The sequence below is a fragment of the Lepidochelys kempii genome, chromosome 17 (genome assembly GCF_965140285.1).
Source record: "Lepidochelys kempii isolate rLepKem1 chromosome 17, rLepKem1.hap1, whole genome shotgun sequence".
NCBI lineage: Eukaryota > Metazoa > Chordata > Testudines > Cheloniidae > Lepidochelys > Lepidochelys kempii.
The window spans coordinates 7,024,066-7,045,186 of NC_136396.1; the positions used below are offsets into that span (position 1 = coordinate 7,024,066).

At 41.1% G+C, this 21,121-nt stretch overlaps 1 protein-coding gene across 2 annotated transcripts in view; it reads left to right on the top strand.

The window, feature by feature from the left end:
• Window positions 1-21,121, top strand: part of ZNHIT3 (zinc finger HIT-type containing 3) — a 35,038-nt gene that overhangs the window by 5,583 nt on the left and 8,334 nt on the right. The window contains exons 2-3 of one of the 2 annotated variants that reach the window (XM_078849257.1): window positions 16,936-17,068; window positions 20,382-20,476. In XM_078849257.1, the coding sequence (XP_078705383.1) occupies window positions 16,936-17,068; window positions 20,382-20,476 (228 nt within the window). The remainder of the gene's footprint in view (window positions 1-16,935; window positions 17,069-20,381; window positions 20,477-21,121) is intronic. The other variant, XM_078849259.1, reaches the window with a different exon arrangement.

Genomic DNA, 21,121 nt, shown 5'->3' on the forward strand with positions numbered 1-21,121 from the left:
AAGGTGGGTAGAAAGTTGGCTAGATTATCGGGCTCAACGGGTAGTGATCAATGACTCCATGTCTAGTTGGCAGCCGGTGTCAAGTGGAGTGCCCCAGGGGTCGGTCCTGGGGCCGGTTTTGTTCAATATCTTCATAAATGATCTGGAGGATGGTGTGGATTGCACTCTCGGCGAATTTGCGGATGATACTAAACTGGGAGGAGTGGTAGATACGCTGGAGGGCAGGGATAGGATACAGAGGGACCTAGACAAATTGGAGGTTTGGGCCAAAAGAAATCTGATGAGGTTCAATAAGGATAAGTGCAGGGTCCTGCACTTAGGACAGAAGAACCCAATGCACAGCTACAGACTAGGGACCGAATGGCTAGGCAGCAGTTCTGCGGAAAAGGACCTAGGGGTGACAGTAGACGAGAAGCTGGATATGAGTCAGCAGTGTGCCCTTGTTGCCAAGAAAGCCAATGGCATTTTGGGATGTATAAGTAGGGACATAGCGAGCAGATCGAGGGACATGATCGTCCCCCTCTATTCGACATTGGTGAGGCCTCATCTGGAGTACTGTGTCCAGTTTTGGGCCCCACACTACAAGAAGGATGTGGATAAATTGGAGAGAGTCCAGCGAAGGGCAACAAAAATTATTAGGGGTCTGGAACACATGACTTATGAGGAGAGGCTGAGGGAACTGGGATTGTTTAGTCTGCAGAAGAGAAGATTGAGGGGGGATTTGATAGCTGCTTTCAACTACCTGAGAGGTGGTTCCAGAGAGGATGGTTCTAGACTATTCTCAGTGGTAGAAGAGGACAGGACAAGGAGTAATGTCTAAGTTGCTGTGGGGGAGGTTTAGGTTGGATATTAGGAAAAGCTTTTTCACTAGGAGGGTGGTGAAACACTGGAATGCGTTACCTAGGGAGGTGGTAGAATCTCCTTCCTTCGAAGTTTTTAAGGTCAGGCTTGACAAAGCCTTGGCTGGGATGATTTAATTGGGGATTGGTTCTGATTTGAGCAGGGGGTTGGACTAGATGACCTCCTGAGGTCCCTTCCAACCCTGATATTCTATGATTCTATGATTGTGCACCAAAGTTTGTTCGAGCTCTTTTCAGTTGTACTAGGTGCAGATATAAGGTCTTTGGTGGGGAAGAGGGCGGTGGCTCCTCCAGAACAATTTCCTCTCACTGGTCTGGTTGCACTCCCTGAAAGCCAAGAGCTTAATTCCACACTTCATATACGTCATCCTTATTTAGGACCAAAGAATCAGGTTGAGAAACTTTGGCCTTCAAATCGGACTCTTTCTTTTTTCCTGTATACCCATGTTCATCCTCTCGTTATTATTTAATTTACATTACAGTAGTGCTTAGGGTATGTATACCCTGCAGCAGGGAGCAAGCTTCCCAACACAGGTAGACGGGCTCACACTGGATCAGCTTGAGCTAGCATTGCTAACAATAGCAGTGTGGACATCATGGCTCCGGTGGAGAGACAAGCTAGCCACCCAGGTTCAGACCCAGGAAGTTGGGTGGGCTTTTAGTGAGCTAGCTCCAGCTGAGCAAGCACAAGTCTGTCTACCTGGGCTGGGACCCTTGCTCCTAGCTGCAGTGTAATGTACTCTTAGAGGCCCCATTTTGTGCTAGGTGCTGTACATACATATAGTCCCTGCCCCATAGAGCTTACAGTCTAAATAGAGAAGATAGCTAGAGGGCAGGAGAAATGAAGTATTGTGATGGGGGAATTTAGGCATAGAGAGACTCAGTGTCTTATCCAGTGTCACACAAGAAGTCTGTGGCTGAGTTGGAAAATGAATCCAGGTCTCCTGACCTTTAACCCCAAGGCCATTCATCCCCTTCCATAGCTGTTCCTCCACAGAATATTTTGCAGTGGTTTCCTTGGCCATGGGTGGGCTAAGAACTGGGGACATTCAGAACAGTGGGATCCCCCCACACTTTGTGGTCTCTCTCTGCAGAGATTCTCCTTACCCCAAACCCTGGCCTCAGAAAACATTTTAAGTTCTCCCAGTCCAGACTAGCCCTTCCACTCTTTTGTGAACCCCTACAAGCCAGAGGTAAACCCTGTATTGCCTGGTAACCTGAGCAGCAAGCATCCTAAAAGGTATGCCATCATGCTTGGCGCTCGGCAGCAAAGACTTCTGGGGATCTCCTGCCGGGGCTTGGATCCTGGCCTCCAAGAGATCTGACCTTCGCCAGCCACTCCCCACAATGCTTCAAAGGATGTGCTGCAAGAATTGATGTGATCCTTTTTGTAACGTTCCTGAGGACTGTTTGCATATGACTAAGCCAGTCTGTTTCTGCAGAAGCCTGGAGACAGGAAGTAAAAGCAGTTTGCATCCTCTCCAGATGAATGGCTGGAGGCCTCTTGGATATCTGAGGAAAGCAGCCAAGGGAGGATTAAAGCAGGATCCTTTGGATCAGAGTACCATGGCTGGGGGGTGGTGGGGGGGGACACCAGATGGAACAGAGGCAGAGTAGCGGGCCACAGGCACCGTGCTCAGCGTATTGCCTCCAGTCAGCTACCTGCTTTGGTCAGCACCTGTCTCACTTCGGATGGAGATCAGAGAGCAGGAGAATGACATGAGTCCATCTGGGGAGGCTGGGGGCATTTAGAGGGACTAAGAATGCTGGAGGATTGACCCTTGATCAACTAGGGGCTCTCCAGTTGGGAAACCCGCCCTCAAGAATGAGAGAACGTGTGGGGTTGCTCCTGATTACACTGTGTGAAGGTTTTCTGCCTACGGGCTGGGAAAGCTGGAATATCTCTACCAGTAGGTGCAGGAAAACCTGGAGAGATCCAAGCTCCCAAGGCATCTTCTCTCTCCATTGAGTTAGCTCTGATCCTTCCCAGCAAGTCTGCTCTGCCATGCGGCTGCAGCCACAGTGCTCATTCTGGGGTGAGGAAGGCTGGCAAACAGTTCCTTCCAGACAGTGCATTGATCTGCTGAAAGGTGATGCTGGTTGAGTGTCCCCTTGCTGGTTTGAAACAAGACCTTTCCAAATTTGCTCATGAACTTGGTCGGGGGGTTTTGTCTGATAGTTTATTTTTTAAGGGAAGTGAATTTTTAGTGCTGGTGGAATGTGCCAAATTGACTTCCCTAGAGACTGAAGTCCTCTGTCTACAGACACGGGTACAGCATAGGTGGTGGCAGTAAAAGGCCACACAGCCCCATGGCTGCACCTTAACCCTCTCCTCGCAATCTTAGATGGCCAACAGATGTGCCAGTTTTGGAGCTTGCTTTTGCACTATGGACATGCCTTCTCCAAGAACAGAACTAAGACCCGTTAACCACCCAACCAGTTTGACGAGCCTCTGCCAGATTTGAACAGGTGATGAACATTAACAGCAGAGCCCTTTTCACTGTGGTGTGGGGAACTTATCCCAGTAACAGATCATTGTAGGTGGGGCATCCAGAGAGATTTGCAGGGCTTCTTGAGCCTTTTGGCTCAGTTCTTGTGTTATCTGCTTACTATCTGTTTTGTGTTATATCTGAGAACTGTATGCGGCATTATGTGCTCCAGTAAGTCTTTACCATCAACTATTGTGACTCTGTACCCACCTTCATGCAGTCTTTCTGGTCTACGGCATGACTGTGTGTGTATGAGTATGTGATGTTTCCGTCTCATAGGTAATGAGAGAGTTGTAACAGAAAACTTCTCCTTTAACTCAGGTGTTAGATTGTTTTGGTTTTTTTTTAAACTAAAGGACAATGGCTGCTACTCCTAGCCCTCAGGTGTGTGCAGGTGGTTTATCTAGGCATTGTGTTGGCCTTTTACAGTACATGGATTTGTTACACTGCTTCTATTGCAAGACCAGTCCCTTGTGCCAAACATTCCTCTAGTCTGAACATGGGTATTTTGGTTCAGGCACAAGTTGCGAAAAGCAGGAATGTTGAGACAGATGGGTTTATGACTGCAAATACAGGAAGCATTGTCTTCTTTAGAATTAAATTATAGGTAGGGGACTTCGCTGCATGACACGCAAGTTCCCTTTTTCAGTGTTGTATACATCAATGTCTTTCTCTTTTTAGACAACCTCATAAATTCTACGCAGGTTAAAAATTACAACCCTCCATTTGGGTGAATTGTACAGGCTGTACCATGCCTAAATACCTTTAAAAGTTTGAGCTTTAGTCTCTCTGTGCCTCAGTTCCCTATCTCAAAAACGGGAATAATAGTACTTCCTTCCCTTACAGGGGTGCCATGAGGATATGTGAAAGCTATGTGCAAGATTTTGAGATGCTCTGATATAGCAGTAATGGAAGTCATATAAGTACCTAGATTAGATAGATAAATTTTAAGTTTTCCTTCTCTTGATCTCTAAATCTATTTTTGGAAAATTCTTGATGAAGTATAAATGTGATTCTTGTCAGTTATAATAATTACTATTATTTATCGAGTGCAGGTAGTATAATAATTGCAAACTGTAATATTCCAGAAAATGTTTTTTGTTTTTGTTGTTTTTCCTTTTAAGGCTGTCCATGTCCAGGAGATGAAAAGGAAAAAGGAGTTTATTCACAGGGCCTGCCAAGGCCATTTTAGTGGATGTGCAGAGCCCGGAGAAGATTTTCAGGAGGAGTCTTTGGCTCTGTAAATTGGCTCCCATTGAAATCTGTGGGAATTTTGCAAGATTGGGCCCTTGATCTAGTCAGACTTGGGGTAGAATTTTCAGAAGTGCCTAAGTGACCTAGGAGCTTAAGTACCATTTTTCAAAAGTGGCTGTCAATCTGGCCCTTAGTCTAACAATGACTAACAATGCTGATAGGTGTCTAGAGGGAATTACAAAACTGCTCGTACAATTTAGACACCTAACTCCCACTGAAAGTCAATGGAAATCAGGCACCTAATTCACACAGTTGCTTTTGAAAATCTCACCTATCTGTGTCTTTAGGTGCCTAAATATCATTTTAAATGTGGCCCTAAGTCATCCTAACTTTCAGTCAGATGAAGGGTTTTTCTACACATGGAGTTATCCCCAGTTAGCTCTGTGTGTGGACACTCCTATTCTGGAACAAGAGTACTTGGTTCCTATTCATCTTAATCCACTGGGTTAATCGGTAGAGTTAATCAGGAATAATTCCATGTATAGACAAGCTCATGCATGCCTACATCACTTTTAAAAATGGAACTTACACTCCTAAGTAACTCAGGCACATTTAGAAAATGTTACATCTGAGAACTAGATTAGTATAGCCTTGGGTCATGTGCTACTTTGGCTGCGCAAGGTTTTCACTCCCTTCTTTTGCTTCTCCATCTGTGGCTTGTAGCTAATGTAGTTCTGTTAACTGGCTGCTGAACAATGATCTGAGACATTAAATCCTGATCATCTTGGATTCAAATTCCTGCTGAGGGCCACACATTTATGGCTAGAACATTTTCAGTTAACTGAAAAATTAGGACACAGAAATTCTAGAGTGGGACGGGATGGGGGAGGGGCAAAACCGTCCGTTTTGAAAGAGTCCCAGCAAAAATGTTGGAAAGAGATTATACACTCGACTCTTGTCTTCCTATCCAAAGAGGAAGGCTTTAATCCACATTAATTAAAACAAAAATTGGGTAAATAGGCTCCTTGTTTTTACTACCCCCTTTGCTGAATATTCCTTCGTTGCAGGCCTGCTGGATCTAGATTGAAATGCTGAGTAGATGCGTATTCTTGTGTCAAAACTGTGCTGGAGGTCATGGCAAGCAGGAATGGTATGTTCTTCCTTAATAAGGTCCAGCCTGCTCTTTGCCTTTCATAATTTGGGACAGGATATTTGCTGTCCACAGTTTGTTAAAAAATATTTTTAATAGAATGAGGGGATGGTTGGAAAAAATAGTTATTGTATGTTGGGCCTGTGGAATTTCATAGCAAGAAAGGTCTTGGGGCTCAAGCATAAAATGGTGAGCCAGACCTGGGTTGTGTTCCTATTCCTACCACTGCCTTTCTGTGTTTCCATGGGCAAATCACTTAACCTCTCGGTGCTTCACTTTCCCTATATGTAAAATAAGCATAAACGACTGGAGGGATAACACTGGGTGATGTGAGGTGCAACGGAGACACAAAATATTGTCTTACTCATCACATTGCAGTGCTGCATCTTCTATAACTTCAGGAACAGTTTTTGCGCATTTATTTAAAATCACGGTAAAATTCTGCAGTCTTCAGACAGGCACGTCTCCCGTTGGTGTCAGTAGAAGTTTTGCCTGAGTAAGGACTTGCAGAATTTGTCTTAGATATTTTACAAACTGCTTTTTGGTTTCAACACAAAACCCAGGATGCATGATATCCCTCATAGGACAAATTCTGACATGCCTTGTGCTAATGTATATGGACAAAACTGTGCATGACTTTCCCATAAAGTGGACCCCTCTCAGGAAGCCCGCCTAGGTGCGATTCTACCCAGATCCTGGCAGATAGTATTACTGACACTCATTATTTGTATTACAGCAGCACGTAAAGGCCACAACTGAGACCGAATAACATTATGCTTGACACTGTACTGATATATAGTAGGAGATGATCCCTGCCCCGAGGTGTGAGAGGTGTGAGAGGCTAGTTGTGCATGTGCCCTGCACTTCCATCTGCACAGAGAGAAAAGGGGGTGTCTTCAGGGGGAAAGTGAGCATGCTTAGCTCCATTGCACACTTCCTGCAAGCTTGACCCCAGTGACATGCTGTTCAAAACTCTATAGTCCAAGCTCTCTCTTGGTGCCAGTGGGCATTTTGAGAGTATTGGGCCTTCCATGGTTGGGTGTCACAGTTTCAAAGTGAATGTTTCAATGTAAGACCAAGACTGAAGGACTCTCGTTAAATTATTCAGCGCTGGGTGGCTCAATATTCTTAAACCTAAGCTAATGTATACCAGAATGTAGCACTTAAAAGTCATGTGACACTGTGGACCTAAAGGGTTTGATGTTGGAAAGTGACCTCTTGTACCCATAAACATGCTACTTTACATTCTCATTTGTCTAGCTAAAAAAATTATAGTTTATTGGGACTGTTTTTTGTCTGCAAACTTCCTGCAAGCATTCCTGAGCTCTGGTCTATCGGTAATAAAAAGGCCGTAATTTCCTATCTCTTTATATCTGTTTGCTGACCGTAAGAATGGTTAAAGTCACAAGATGATCTTTCTGGTGCCATATATCTTCTGCATGGTACAGTACATTCCTGCAACATAAAATATGGCATTTAAAACAAAGCAATCAGCAGGTTGACTGATGGCTGGGCAAGTGGCCTGTTAGAGATGCATTCAATCTCATTTAAAAAAAAGACTGAAAGCTGCAAATTATGCACATAGCTAGTCCAAGTAACCATGTGTTCCTAGAACCACTGTCCTGGTCTTTCACCTCCTGCCAATGACCTCTATTGCAGGCTATGACCCACCTGTTGTCTCATGTTTCGAATTAGACTGCAAAGTCTTTGGGGTGGGGACTGACCTTTTTTTTTTTTTTTTTTGGTGGGTTTATACAGCACCCAGCACAATGATGGTTCAGCCTGACTGGGGCCTCTGAGTGCTCCTGTAATATAAATAAATTCTTAGATTTAGAAGAGAGCTAGCGAGAGAGAGGCCTGATCCAAAGGCCTGACCTGTATTTTTTTCTTGTCTTGCCACAACAAAATTTGGAAATTAAATATATCAGCAAACTCTTTCCCATTTTAAAAATTCAAATAATATTTTTAAATTAGGCTAATGATTCACTTGAAAACCTAACAGACCTCAAGACAATTTTTTCCTTTATAGTGCTCATAAGAGATGACGTTGTTTAATGGTTATCGTGTGGGGGCTGAGTGTCACGGCTTCTGGGTTCTACTCCCTGTTTGGAAATTGACTTGGTGTGGGACAACTAGGACCTGATTTTTCAGAGGTGCAGACAACCCACAACTCCAGCTGAACACCAAGGGATCAGCATGTCTGAAATCGGACCCTAATTGTTTCAGGCTGGCACTCAAGAACTGGGGCACCCACTAGTAGTGGACATTTTAAAAAAACATGCCTCTCCAAATTTCTGTCTCTCACTTTATCGGTAAAATGAGTACACTAATACTTGCCTGCCCCACAGAGGTAACAGGAAGCTTAATTAATGTTTATAAAGCACTCTGATATCCTGGGGGGAAAGGTGATACAGAAGAGCAAAATATTGTTATTACTTAGCATTTGTTTTCACACTATATAATATAATAATACCTACCTCTTATATAGTGTTTTTCATCAGTAGGTATCAAACAGCTAGATATAAATCAGTTACTTTCTGGTAACACCAGGTACACATCTAAACCTGTTGAGCTTTTGGCCAAGGGAAGGTGGAAGGAAGGATGTTCTAATGGTTAGGACACTAGCCTGGGACTTCAGTGACCTAGGTTCAATTCCCTGCTGTGCTACAGACTTCCCCTGTGACTTAAGTAAGTCACTTAGTCTTTCTGTGCTTTAGTTACTCATCTGTAAAATGAGGACAATAGTACTTCCCTACTTCTCAGCAGTGTTGAGGCTAAATAAAGATCACCAGATGCTCTGGTAATCATAGGACTGGAAGGGACCTCGAGAGGTCATCTAGTCCAGTCCCCTGCACTCGTGGCAGGACTAAGTATTATCTAGACCATCCCTGAGAAGGTGTACGTCTAACCTGCTCTTAACAATCTCCAGTGATGGAGATTCCACAACCTCCCTGGGCAATTTATTCCAGTGCTTAACCACCCTAAAAGTTAGGAAGTTTTTCCTGATGTCCAACCTAAACTGCCCTTACTGTAATTTAAGGCCATTGCTTCTTGTCCTATCCTCAGAGGTTAAGAAGAACATTTTTTCTCCCTCCTCCTTGTAACAACCTTTTTTGTAATTGAAAACTATTACCATGTCCCCTCTCAGTCTTCTCTTTTCCAGACTAAACAAACCCAGTTTCTTGAATCTTCCTTCATAGGTCATGTTTTCTAGACCTTTAATCATTTTTGTTGCTCTTCTCTGGACTTTCTCCAATTTGTCCACTTCTTTCCTGGACACAATACTCCAGTTGAGGCATAATCAGCACCGAGCAGAACGGAAGAATTACTTCTCGTGTCTTGCTTACAACACTCCTGCTAATACATCCCAGAATGATGATCACGTTTTTTGCAACAGTGTTACACTGTTCGCTCATGGGGAGGCCCAGGATAGATGTTCAGCTCTGGCAGAGTAGGTGGTCCCCAGTCTAGCATAGCTTTCATTCTCAGCTTTAAACCATTCCTTATATATATTTTTGAAAGTTCAAAACTCTCTTGCAAAAAGCTGAAAAGAGAGAAGTCTGGCTTCCTCTACATAAATGCATAATAAATCAGCACTCTCTACTACTTCACTAATATCTCCTTTAATCTAATAATATCGGATGGATTTTTAAAATTTTATTTGGCAAATCCAATAGAGAATTAAGAAGATCCCTGAGCTTTTCACAAAAGTTATTTATGCTCTGTTTGATATTACTCTTTAATTAGGCTATCACTTCACATGATATTTCACCCCAGAACACTAGATTCCCAAGAGACTTAAGGTAACGTTTTCAAAAGTGTTAGCTTCACTTTGGAGCCTCAGTTCCATTGAACTTAGGTGCTTTTGAAAAATTTACCCTTAATAACTTTACTGCTGCTGGTCCCACTGTTCTCCCCTTTTGTCTGACTTGTACATCAGTGGATGCAGTGGATCTAGCTGGATGCTGACAGGAACTGCTGCCCCTCACGGTATTGCCAGGGAGGTAGTGATAGTGGCAGAAATAGTAAAAGAGGACACAGCAAAACAACATGCCAACTGCTTGGACGATGAAGTCGTAAGAGGACAAACAAGAGTGTATAGACAAGCATTAACACACAACTTTTTGTTGGTCACGCTTTGCACTGGGTATGTTTCTAAAGGGTTAATATAGCATGAATAGATTTTTTTTTTAATAAAGGGTTGATCAACTGTTGTTGAGTCAAACAGGTCGATAGTTTGCTTATAGCCATTCATAACACCTTGGCTGATGTTCTTATAACCCTCTATAATGCATACTATTTACATTTGTAACATGCTTACAACACCTATTAAGCCTTTATCAACTTTATAAAGGCATCCTTAATATAAAGTGGGATTATTTTGGTTTCCTTTTCATGTCCATCCAGCCTTTTCATATGGATTTCTTACCTTGGGTTTCCGGTTTGCTGAATTTTGTAAAATGCTGGCAGAACTATTGTGATTCACAGATTCATAGATTTTAAGGACAGAAGGGACAATTTTGATAATCTAGTCTCTGACCTCCCATATAACATAGTCCATAGAAATTCACCGATGCTAGGAATTCCTGCATCAAGTCCAAAACTGCTGTTGGAGTTATAGTGTAGTGACATTACCATTTCACTGTAATAGATGCTTATTTTGAATAAAAATTAATCCTATGATTATAGAATAATGATGCAGACTCATGACTTGGTGCATCATCAGCTGATTTAAAATTATTCTGTAATTATTCTGTTCTATAAACTTTTCGGTATAACCCAATTTGGTTATTTTGCTCACAGGAAACTTGTACCAGTGGGTCCTCATTTTGGACAGCCAAATAACAACATAAATATTTCAGCAGGTCCTCTGTCCAGAAGGTTTTCTTGTGATAAAAAGAGAGGGCTGTATATAAAAAAAGATAAAATTTTATGGACCAAAAGCAGCTGTTTGGGTATAAAAAGGTACCTGTGTATGTGTACCAATGCAAATTCACATATTGATTCACTGTTTGCATTGGCTGATATGATGTAAGAAAAGAAAGCCATCAGACTCAGCAAAAACTTTCTAAGGGAGGATTATGTGAATATTTGCCCTTTTGTGGTACTCCCAGAGAGCTCTGATACTGTCCCACTTTCTTCATTTTTCCCACTCACAATGTGTGTAGCTGTAGAACATTCTTTATAACAACAGTGACCTCTACTGTCTAACATGCGTTTTTATAATGTACATTCCAACACCAGCCTTCTTCCAACGAGGCTGAAGCACTTTAAACTTGGTTCTTGAAACTCATATAGCTTTTTAAAAAAATAGATCAGAAAGTAGTCATTAATTGTGCTGGTACCACATGGAATAGCCCATAATGAATATATGCAAATACAGATGCTTGTCATTTGCCTTCTACAAACGTGTATCAGGACTAGATAAATACATATGATGGGATTTCAAAGCACCTAAGTAGCTTAAGTGCTTAACTTCCATTGATTTCATTAAGAGTTAGGTGCCTAACCTGCTTGGATGCTTTTGAAAATCCTGCGAATAGACTAGACCCTCTTATTCAGTGTATGTTTTAACTTAAAAAGAAAACAGTAGGAAGTGTTCATGATTTACACCATTGTTAGAGAGAGGAGACTCAGGCCCTTATATTTAGCTATTGGTCATGAAGCATTTTTGAATGTCCTGCCTGAAAATGATGTTTCTGCAAATATAGGTTTCAGTTCTGTAATTGGCTCTGTTTGGGCAGACCCTTTCACCTGCATGAAGCCCCTCTGGGACATTGCAAAGGGGTTTGATTGCAGGCTTGGGGATCTATTGTCTTACCATGTCTGTACTGTGCTTAGAAAAATTGAACAGCTACTGTTCAGACCAATTGCAACTGTGAGAAAACAGGCATTTAGCTACTAGATTGTTGGTTCTATCAAATTGCTGTTAGAAATTCTGATGTATTCCCTATGTAATGTATTAGGCACACATGAACTATATGTATTTTTGTGCATAAAACAATTTTGAATTTTAACTCAGGGGATGCTGTGTTGTATGAAAGCTTTAATGGTTAGTAGCATTTCTGGTACTTCAGAATCATTCTGAGATGAAAGTACAGCTCACAATTCTGTGTGAGAGGCTGGATTAAGAAATTATCAGCCCTGACTCATATCGGGTCTAGAAAGAGGCAGAAAATGGCTGATTTTAGTTAAGAACATAATACTAGAGGTCTGTAAACCATCCAGGATATGAGACGCTTTAAGATTTGCTCTGAAATGAAAGCTGGGCAATAAATTGGCATCTTTTTCTACAAAGAAATTGAATTGAAGACTAGGGCCCTGAGCCAGCAAAAGCATGTAAGCACATGCTTAACTTTAAGCACATGAGAATTCCACTGAAATCAATGGGACTACTCACAAGTTTAACTTTAAGCATGTTTTTAAGTACTTTTCTGGATTGGGGCTCAAGACAGTGAAGCTAAAATATTGTTTTCCACATTTAATTTCCACCCAATGACATGCTCTGCTAAATATTACCATACTAGCATATCTATCTCTGTCTAATCTATCTATGAATCAGGGCCCAAATTCACATTAGTTTCTATTTTTTTATACCGTCAGAGACTTTATAATTACTAATCTGATCATATAATGCCACTGTAGGCAGTGAATATTTACTGCTTGATAAAGGTTGCCGTAGGCAGGGGAATGATACTTTATTGAATATGTTTGCCACCTTTGGTTATCCTAGCAACCTGAAGGGGTTTAGCCATGCCCCTGAATTGATAACCAAAGCGCTTAAATGCACCAAGGGTTGAAGTTTAATCCATTATTAGGATGATATCGTGGCAACAGAAACTCCATCAAAAAGATAAATTTTTGAACTGCCGAGCAGGGGGGCAGTAATACATCTTGTAGTATTCACTCTCATGGGATATAGGATATACAAAGCAGTGTTTTTTAGCAGTTTAAAATTGGATTTTCCACCATGAACAGATACCTGAACTGTTCTGTCAACAGCACTGAAATCTGGAGCTCCAATCTAGTCCTTGCACTGGGTATCCCTCAACTGATCATGAACATAATATCTGTGATCATCAACTGTGCGGTCATCATTACCATATTGTCTACAAAGGATCTGCATAAACCCATCTTTATTCTTTTCTGCAATTTGGCTTTTTCTGATCTCCTCACCAGCTCTTCAGGCTTTTGGATTTCAATGCTGTTCATCACTAATCCAGAAAGCACAATCTTTGGATCCAAAGATATCCTCATAGTTTATGCCTTTTATACTATGTCTATTCTGTCCACCATCTATAACTTAGTCAGCATTGGAATTGAGCGCTACTTGGCTGTGGCAGAAAGCCTCAGGATGAGATGCAGGGTTTCCAGAAACCAGTCGCTGGCTGCAGCTCTAATTAACTGGGCAGTTGCATTCTTTTTGGGTTGCATACCTCTAGTGGGGTGGAACTGCTTGCACAACAAAGAAAACATCTCTGCTCTCTATAGCCCCTTTTGTGTTGACTACCTCATCTTAATCACCATCCCCAACTGTGTGGTGGCTTTTATTTTGCCTCTGTTCACCTACCTTAGCATCATTGCCGTCTTGAGGAAACAGAAGTTCACAGTGGGAGCGTGTGGACAAACCACTGGCACCTACAAATCAGCTGAAGTCCAGGTTGCCAGAACTGGTGTCTTTATCTGGCTTCTGGCACTGTTTTCCTATGCACCTTTCGTTGTAGGAGTTGTGTTAGATGCAGCCAACCGTCTGTGCCCCACTGACCTGTATCCAAGTGTCTATGTGTTTCGAAACTTTACTGCTATGATGATAACCATGAACTGTCTAGGGAACCCCATCATATACACGCTCCAAGTCAAAACACTGGGGAGTAAGCTCAAGTTTTTGAAGTGCCCTGCCAGCAACCGGGTACAAGTCATTGGGAATATCTGACCCAGTCTGGAATTGCATATGACTAACAACACATTCTGTCTGTCTGTCTATCTATCTATCTCTGCATGCATGTAGTTCTTCAGATGGACTATAGTTCTCTCTCGCAAAGCTACACTCAGATTTTAGCATGCCAAAGATTGGCCTACAACCATGGGTCAATTTCAGAACTAGGGCAAGTGGACAGCTCCCTGTTGCAACTTTGGCAGAGGCAGGGCTGGAACTGCTTAACTCTTTCATAGGCACCAACATCACTGATTTGAGCTCTTCAAGTCTTTGCTTTGTAATGCACCTATGGAGAAATTCATACTGAGTGCCTGTGGGAGCAAAAAACCCAAACAAGGGGAGCTTTTTTTAATGAGCAAAAACTGGCTGTGAACATTAGCCTACTTCAGTCATTGGACTATAGAAATGCAATCATCCAAATGGTCTGTTAGGTGCTTCTCTGGATGCACCCCTGTTGGTCTTGCTGTGATAAAACAGCAATGCTGTTGTCTTGAAAGGAAAGAGTTTTGTGAGTTAAATCAATTTTCTTTACATTATTTTAATTTTACTCGATTATTCAGTTAACCCTTGACCCTGAACACAGGAATTGTGAGTAGCAGTTATTTGTCTGCTGACAGTTCTGTGTATGCCTGATTTGTCTCTCTTTATTGGAAACATAAGATTTATTTTGCATTAAGAGAAAAATAAATCCATGGATACTATTTACTTTGCATTGGAGATGTGCTTTTGCTGTGCTTGCATTACTACCAAACTTTCTTTTTTTATATTGTTTCACGTTGTTAAAGGAGACTTTGTGTTCATTTACACGAAAATTTTCAGAAATAGTGGAAAAAATTAGTTTCAGCTATTTATTTATAATCACTTTTCTGTGTGCAAAAATTTATTTCTTTTTCTATTAACATAGCACTCACTGTAGTTTACTGTAGACCTTTTAATTGCAAAATATAGATGAATTGTGTCTTTTTTTGTGAAACATTTGTGATCCTATACTTTCTACCTTTTCAGTTCTTCATATTTCTACTTTTCACACTGCATCCACTTTAAAACTTGAACTATAACCTCAGTTAAAAACACACTTCAGTTTTACAATATCAAGACTGCAATGGAGTTAATCGTGTACCAAGAAAATTGTTGGAGTTTTCAGATAAAAAGAGCAAACATTTTATAACTGGTATTAAACTTTGTTCATCTGCATCTAATTAAAAAGAGGGAGGGTTCCCCACCCCCCAAAAATTGGATACTTGAATAGTTTATTTTTTCATATTTCCTTACGTAGACTAGAAAATGGAAAACTAATTTTTCAACTCTGCCCCTTATTGTTCAAAATAAACTTTTGGGATAAATGTTTTGGGGGGATTTTTGGGATAGAAGTTTTGAGTGATCTGAGGTAGTCCTAAAGCACTACACATATGGTTGTGAATACAGAAATCTGCACTTAGAAATCCTTGTTACACAAGCTCACCTTTTTGATCGAAAAGGCTACTTAAATGGACATTGTCTGGTGTGTGAAAATACAGTAATATGGATTCATAGTCACAAAACAAACACACACATCACATAAACAAAACAAAATCATCATTTGAAAATCAGCCCTTGAATTGCTGGTTTGGAGTTTTGAAAATGAAGCTGTTTATTTTTATACATTTCAAGGTGGTTTTTGTTTGTGCTTTGGGTGGTTCTGGTTTGTTTGTTTGTTTTGCTTTTAATTATTATTCTGAAACCTCTAAAGACTTAGGTGAAATTTTCCTTAAACATCATCAGCCTTTTATTCAGAGGGTCTGAAACAGCAAGTTTAGTTTACTATGATGGTAACATGCATCAGTTAAATTAACACATAGGTAAATTCAACATTTACGTACTGGCAATTTAGTGTTTTATGGATATTGGTAACAAAAGCCATCTTGACTGTGACACTAAATATGGAAAATCTGGGAGGTGTTTTTATATTTTTTTAAGCAAGCATTTAAAAGCCATCCATTACTTTTAAGGAAGTGACAGTACCAGGTAAACAATAATGAATAATCATTAAAATAAATGATGTCCTATAGGTCAAGTAGGACAAATTCTCTTCTATTTCTTTTAAATATTACTGTATTCTTAATTGTATTTCAGAAGTTACAACATCTAAACAGCTGTTTCTCACTAATTATATTTCAACCTGAGTTGTAAATCAGGAGATTATAATCTGCCCTTTAGTGGGTTTTGTTTTTAAAGATAAAACTGGGGTGTGATATTTATTTTGCTTAGCTGCATTAACAGCCATGTTGACCTTGGCAAGCTGACATGTAGCAACCAGAATATTTCATTTACCATTTATCTATGCTGGTGATTGTAAAAGATATTGAAATTCTTTTAAAAGCAAGATAACAGACAGTTGGCCCGTAGCCAGAAAAAGAAAAGTTAATCTCAAACCTATCAATTCGCAAATAAAACTTTGTACTGCTACAGCCCCTTTTGTTCAGGCACAGTGCTGTTCCTACTAAAGTCAATAGCAAAACTCACATTGATTTAACTTGAAGGAAATGTGGGCTGGGATGTAGAAGATTGGGGTTCTCTTTCTGGCATTGTCACTGATGTGTGACTTTGAACCAGTCACTTCACTTATCTGTGCCTCTACTTCCCCTCTCATGCTGTGTCTATTTAGACTGTAAACTCTTCACGGCAGGAACTGTCTCCTGCTCTGGGTGTGTTCAGTGCCTCCCACAATGGGGCATTGATTTGATTTAGGGTGTGTAAATATTGCATCAGTAATAACAGTAAGAAGCAGGAGAAGGTACAGTAATTAGGAATCCAGATTTGTTTATTTTTTCAAATTTAAAAAGCCTTCTGTCTAAGATACAGTCGATACTATGTACACCCAGAAATATATTAGATCATTGACCTTAAATAAGATCTTCCAACTCATCCATATAAATTCCTCCGCCCCACTTCATCATGTTATTCAGCCCCCTCCTCATCGCTGCCCCTGTAAAAGCCTGGTAACACAGAAGACCCTTACGGCATAGCCCAGGTTCATTGTATCCAGGCTTTGTTGGCTTTTATAGGGCAGAGTTAATATCTTAAGATCCATTCAGAAAGCTAGAGAGAGCACAGGTGTGAAATGTGTGTTCTGCTTGGAACACCACAAGAGGGCAGCTGCATTCCGCACTGTAAACTTGTGAGTAAGTGAAGCAGGATTTGCAAGTGGTCCTCTAGTTTCACAGGAACTGTAGATCCAGTGCTGAAAATATGAAGTAAAATACTCTGGATAGTTACAATATGCTTATCACTGTGGTACCTGAGTGTGTATTGCATTTTCCTCATCAGTGTGCTGATAAACCTACAATGCTGCCTGTCACTTCTGTTGATCATTTATGCTGCAAAACAAATGCAAATCATAAATCCAAAGGCACCGAAACTCAAACTTCCCTTTACCAGGCTGCTGTTCGTGAGTGATCACGTGAGTATTGTGCTTGTGCTTTGTGCTACCCAGACTGTAAGATGAATTCTGGTAACTAACATTCATTAACATAAGAATGGCCATACTGGGTCAGACCAAAAGTCCATCCAGCCCAGTATCCTGTCTGACAGTGGCCAATGCCAGGTGCCCCAGAGGGAGTGAACCTAACAGGTAATGATCAAGTGATCTCTCTCCTGCCATCCATCTCCACCCTCTGACAAACAGAGACTAGGGACATCATTCCTTACCCATCCTGGCTAATAGCCATTAATGGACGTGACCTCCATGAATTTATCTAGTTCTCTTTTAAACCCTGTTATAGTCCTAGTCTTCACAACCTCCTCAGGCAAGGAGTTCCACAAGTTGACTCTGCGCTGTGTGAAGAAGAACTTCCTTTTATTTGTTTTAAACCTGCTGCCCATTAATTTCATTTGGTGGCCCCTAGTTCTTATATTATGGGAACAAGTAAATAACTTTTCCTTATTCACTTTCTCCACACTACTCATGATTTTATAGACCTCTATCATATCCCTCCTTCATCTCCTCCTTTCCAAGCTGAAAAGTCCTAGCCTCTTTAATCTCTCCTCATATGGGACCCATTCCAAACCTCTAATCATTTTAAAAAAAGAAAAGGAGTACTTGTGGCACCTTAGAGACTAACAAATTTATAAGCTTTCATGAGCTACAGCTTACTTCATCGGATGCATTCAGTGGAAAATACAGTGGGGAGATGGGGAAATAGTTTTACGTTGTGTAATGACCCATCCACTCCCAGTCTCTATTCAAGCCTAAGTTAATTGTATCCAGTTTGCAAATATAATTCCAATTCAGCAGTCTCTAGTTGGAGTCTGTTTTTGAAGTCTTTTTGTTGTAATATTTTGACTTTTAGGTCGTAATTGAGTGACCAGAGAGATTGAAGTGTTCTCCGACTGGTGTACTCCTCCCCCCCCCCCCAATTGCTCAGACAGTCTTGTCAACTGCTGGAAATGGTCCACCTTGATTATCACTACAAAAGGTTTTCTCCCCCCCCCCATTAGCTCATCTTAAGTGATCACTCTCGTTACAGTGTGTATGGTAACACCCATTGTTTCATGTTCTCTGTGTATATAAATCTCCCCACTGTATTTTCCACTGAATGCATCCGATGAAGTGAGCTGTAGCTCACGAAAGCTTATGCTCAAATAAATTTGTTAGTCTCTAAGGTGCACAAGTACTCCTTTTTCTTTTTGCGGATACAGACTAACACGGCTGCTACTCTGAAACTAATCATTTTAGTTGCCCTTCTCTGAACCTTTTCTAATGCCAGTATAACCATTCAGTTTAACCATTAACTCTGCAAAGAAGTAAATGTTTGCTTTAGATTATCTTGTGGCCATTTAGGGGGTCCCTTCTCCCTCTACTTGTTTTCAGATCAAACATGGACACTAGCTTTCAAGTCTAGCACTCCTGATCACCTTGCATGGAACTGAGACTTGTTGATCAACCGGCAGTAACCTGCAGGATGCTATTATCACTTGGAGACTGTATAATGTGCTCTACAGTGTCCATCCCTTTGCGGTGTCTTATAAAGGGATTCCTTCCAGAAATATGTCACTCCATGTAGCAGATTATTACCATAGCCACAGTACAGAGCCAGTGGTTCTCTCTTTTTCTTTTCAGAATCCCTATTTTTTCATGGAGAATTCATATTTTTTCCTACTCTGTCCCTCTCGTCTGGAAGAGTGCCTCTCCTTTTATCCATCTAAATTCCAGACTATTTCAGAATCTCATCTCAGCTAATGATGCCTCTAACCCTCTTCCAGGCCCATCCCTAGACCAACAAAATAGAGAGAGTGGGGGAGAGGGAGAAATGTATGAGTATTTTGTAAGAGGGTCCCTCTATTTCTCACAAGAAGCCTCTCCAGAGCAGGACTATGTGGAAAACAGCACTGTGAGCAACTCCCTCTTTAAAAGCGAGAGCAAAGCAACATGTATGGTAGTTTATCCAGGAAGGAGACATATGCTTTTGTTTGTGGATTGCTGTGAAAAAGAGAACAACTTTTAACCTTGTCTCCTTGTTGTAAACTACCATACAGCCTTAAATCCAATATACATATGAGAAGGAGACATACTATAAAACTATAACTATATAGTTAAAACTATAACTTCTTCTTTTAAGAGATGTGATGGTTTTAACATTTCTTTGAACATGTGTGCTGTCCTTGTATGTATTTTGGAGTTAAGGCTGCATGGGACTGTACAGAGCCAGGGGCATGAACGAGTTGTAGAAGGAGGATAGCAATGGGCAAGAGTTAACACATTTTATATGGGTATAGACAGAGCAATAGAAGCGTGGTTCTTAACTATATGTCTGCTAGTTTTTCAGTACTTGAAGAAGATGTTATTGAAGGTGACAGTGTAACCTTAACTAACATTAAACGAACTAATGTTTTCTTTGTGTGAATACAATAGATATTTAATGTTCCAAAAAGTGATCCATAGTCTGAGGTTCATCAAATTCACATTGATTTGTCTGTCTGTCTGTCTAATTTTCAGGCTCCTAGTGAACAAAGCAGGTCATGCTGATGTAGATTGCTTGTAGGTAATGTTTCTAGGAAGAATAGAATAGAATGAGCCCATAGTCTCCCAGGTAAAAAGTGCCAAATATCTGTTGAAGTTGCATGAATTTACAGGGAGATTTTCAAAGGCACAAAAGGCAGCTTGAGCCAAACTCTCAATGAAAAGCTAATCAGAGTTGGTCACCTGACTCCTGTTTTATGCCTTTGAAAATCTCCCCGTAGTTGACTTTGTAGAGCATTGAAAGGTTCATTCCAGCAGGTGTCACTATAGTCAACAAAAATATCCAGTCTGGATGCATCAAACTAAATTCAACCATCTAAAAGGGATGGGGGGAGGGGAGAGAAGAAGAGTGACTCAAAAAGGAGGAGAAAAAAATTCTTCTGGGGCAGCAGACCTGACCTTCTCTTTTATGTGGGCCTCTAGTGTAACTAAGTGTATGTCTACACAGCCTGTGAGAGTGAGGCTTAGAGCCCAGGTTGACACATTTAGGCTTCGCCTACAGTTCTAAAAACAGCGGTGTAGACATTGCAGCTCAGGCTAGATCTCGGGCTCTGAAGTCTGGGGTGTGATATCCTAGAAAAAACTATAGAGAGCTTTTGAGTCTGTAAATATACTGGCAGCTGTAAGCTAAGAAAATGCTCAGGTTGTTTTTGGTTCTTCCGATGTTTGTGAGGAGTGGGATTTTGTACATTCCTTGTATATAAACAAGATTGCACCAAAGAAAATACCAGATTCAATCAATTTCTCCTTCCAGCTGGAATATCCCCAGGGCCCTGAAATTGGGTTGAAAAGCTACAGCTGCATGCCCACCCTTTCTTTGCAAGTGGAAGCCACGCAAAGGTCTCAAAGGTAAGTCGAGTTATCATAAATTTAGCTAATGACAATAGAAACTCCAGCCAGGAGAAGAGGAAAAATGCTTTGTTAACTGGAAAGCAGCTCAATATTTAGAAGCAAAGTAAAATGAGTTAATGGGTTCTCAGATTCTTACACCATGTCCATCAGCACAGTATCCGAACTCATTGCAGGACTGAAAACAAAAGTGGTGAGGTGTCCTTCCTTGGTCCTGTGGGAGTGAAGTTATGGGCCCATCCCTGCGATAGTGCTGTCTCCTCAAGGCATGTGTGGTACCCTGGAATCTCTAGACAGGGTCATGGTTCTGGGGAGTGGCAGAGGCACGGATCTGGTGGGTGGAGGAGGGTTTTTTTTTATGTACCTTGGAACCAGACCATTCTGAGCCTTGAAAATAAGGTGTAAGAACAAGGTTTTCAAAGGTATTTAGGCACCCAAAGATGCAGCTAGATGCCCTATTGCTGTTTTTAAAATGCCTGTCTTAAACCTGGAAGCAAACAATTCTATGACTATGGGTGACAAAGGAGGAAAAAGGAGAGAGTTTTGTTTGTATTTTAATTTCTGGGAAGTGCTCCGCTGCTCCTGGGCCGAAGGCAATAGAAGTAGGTTGAAGGGGTGGACAGAGGAGGGGAGCCAGTCAAGGAA